At 51.0% G+C, this 830-nt stretch overlaps 1 protein-coding gene across 1 annotated transcript in view; it reads right to left on the bottom strand.

Annotated features, from left to right (window-relative positions):
• Nucleotides 1–6: 6 nt before the first annotated feature.
• Nucleotides 7–830, bottom strand: part of LOC109521788 (unconventional myosin-Ib-like) — a gene marked incomplete at its 5' end in the record, with an annotated part of 1,803 nt that continues 979 nt past the window's right edge. Inside the window, 2 exons of the mRNA XM_019879843.1 lie at nucleotides 7–392; nucleotides 761–818. Coding sequence (XP_019735402.1) covers nucleotides 260–392; nucleotides 761–818 — 191 coding nt within the window. The remainder of the gene's footprint in view (nucleotides 393–760; nucleotides 819–830) is intronic.

Raw genomic sequence — 830 nt, 5'->3', positions numbered from 1 at the left:
CGCTGCCCCCATCCAGGCAGAGCGAGCGCCGCCGCTCGCAACCAATTATTTTCCCGTCTTCCGACGCCGATGAACCCAAATTTCTGTGGCACGTTTTCTCGGCCACCAAAAATGGCACAAAGTGTTAGAGCTGTGGTGGCGCCTGAGCAAGTTTGACGAAAGGGAAGAAAAAGAGCCAAATAAGCGCCGTGTCACTCGGGCGGGTCGACGCTGCCGGGCGTCGGTCCTTCATCAGCACAATCCCGAATCCCGATTTGGGCTATGCTGTGGCGGGGACCGACACCTCCAGCAAGCGGTTGTTTTTGCGCTTGCAGGACGCGCCGTTGCCGTTCTTGGGGGCTCCCTGGATGAACTTGACGCACACTTTGTCCTGCTTGAACTGGACCAGAAACCTGGGAGGACACAACGATCACGCGGGGTCAGAAAAGGTCATCCGGGACGATGAAAGGATACGCTGGTCCAAAACGCCATACAGGCGCCCAGCTTCACTTGCTCTTCTCGTCTCTCGAGTATTCAGATTTAGGCCCGACAGATTGGGATTTTTTTTTTTTTTTAATCATAATTTTTTTTATTAGCCAGATGTCAATTTGGATAATTGGCAGACTAAAATGCTGTTGAACGAATTAATCATCCGCTTAACGAAGAAAATACACATGGAATAAAATAATGAATTTTGTGGTCTCCAATAATTGCAGGCAGAACATTTGACAGTTGCACTTTGTCCGTTCGCAACGTGTTGAATGAAACGGACCAGACTTACTCATCGGTGATGTCGATGTTGAGCCGCACGCCGTCGTCTGAGGCGGTGGAGCCGATGTGATGGCGGTTGG

This window comes from Hippocampus comes, unplaced genomic scaffold (genome assembly GCF_001891065.2).
Source record: "Hippocampus comes isolate QL1 unplaced genomic scaffold, H_comes_QL1_v1.1 scaffold214, whole genome shotgun sequence".
Classification (NCBI taxonomy): domain Eukaryota; kingdom Metazoa; phylum Chordata; class Actinopteri; order Syngnathiformes; family Syngnathidae; genus Hippocampus; species Hippocampus comes.
This window is presented reverse-complemented; position numbering and strand designations above follow the sequence as displayed.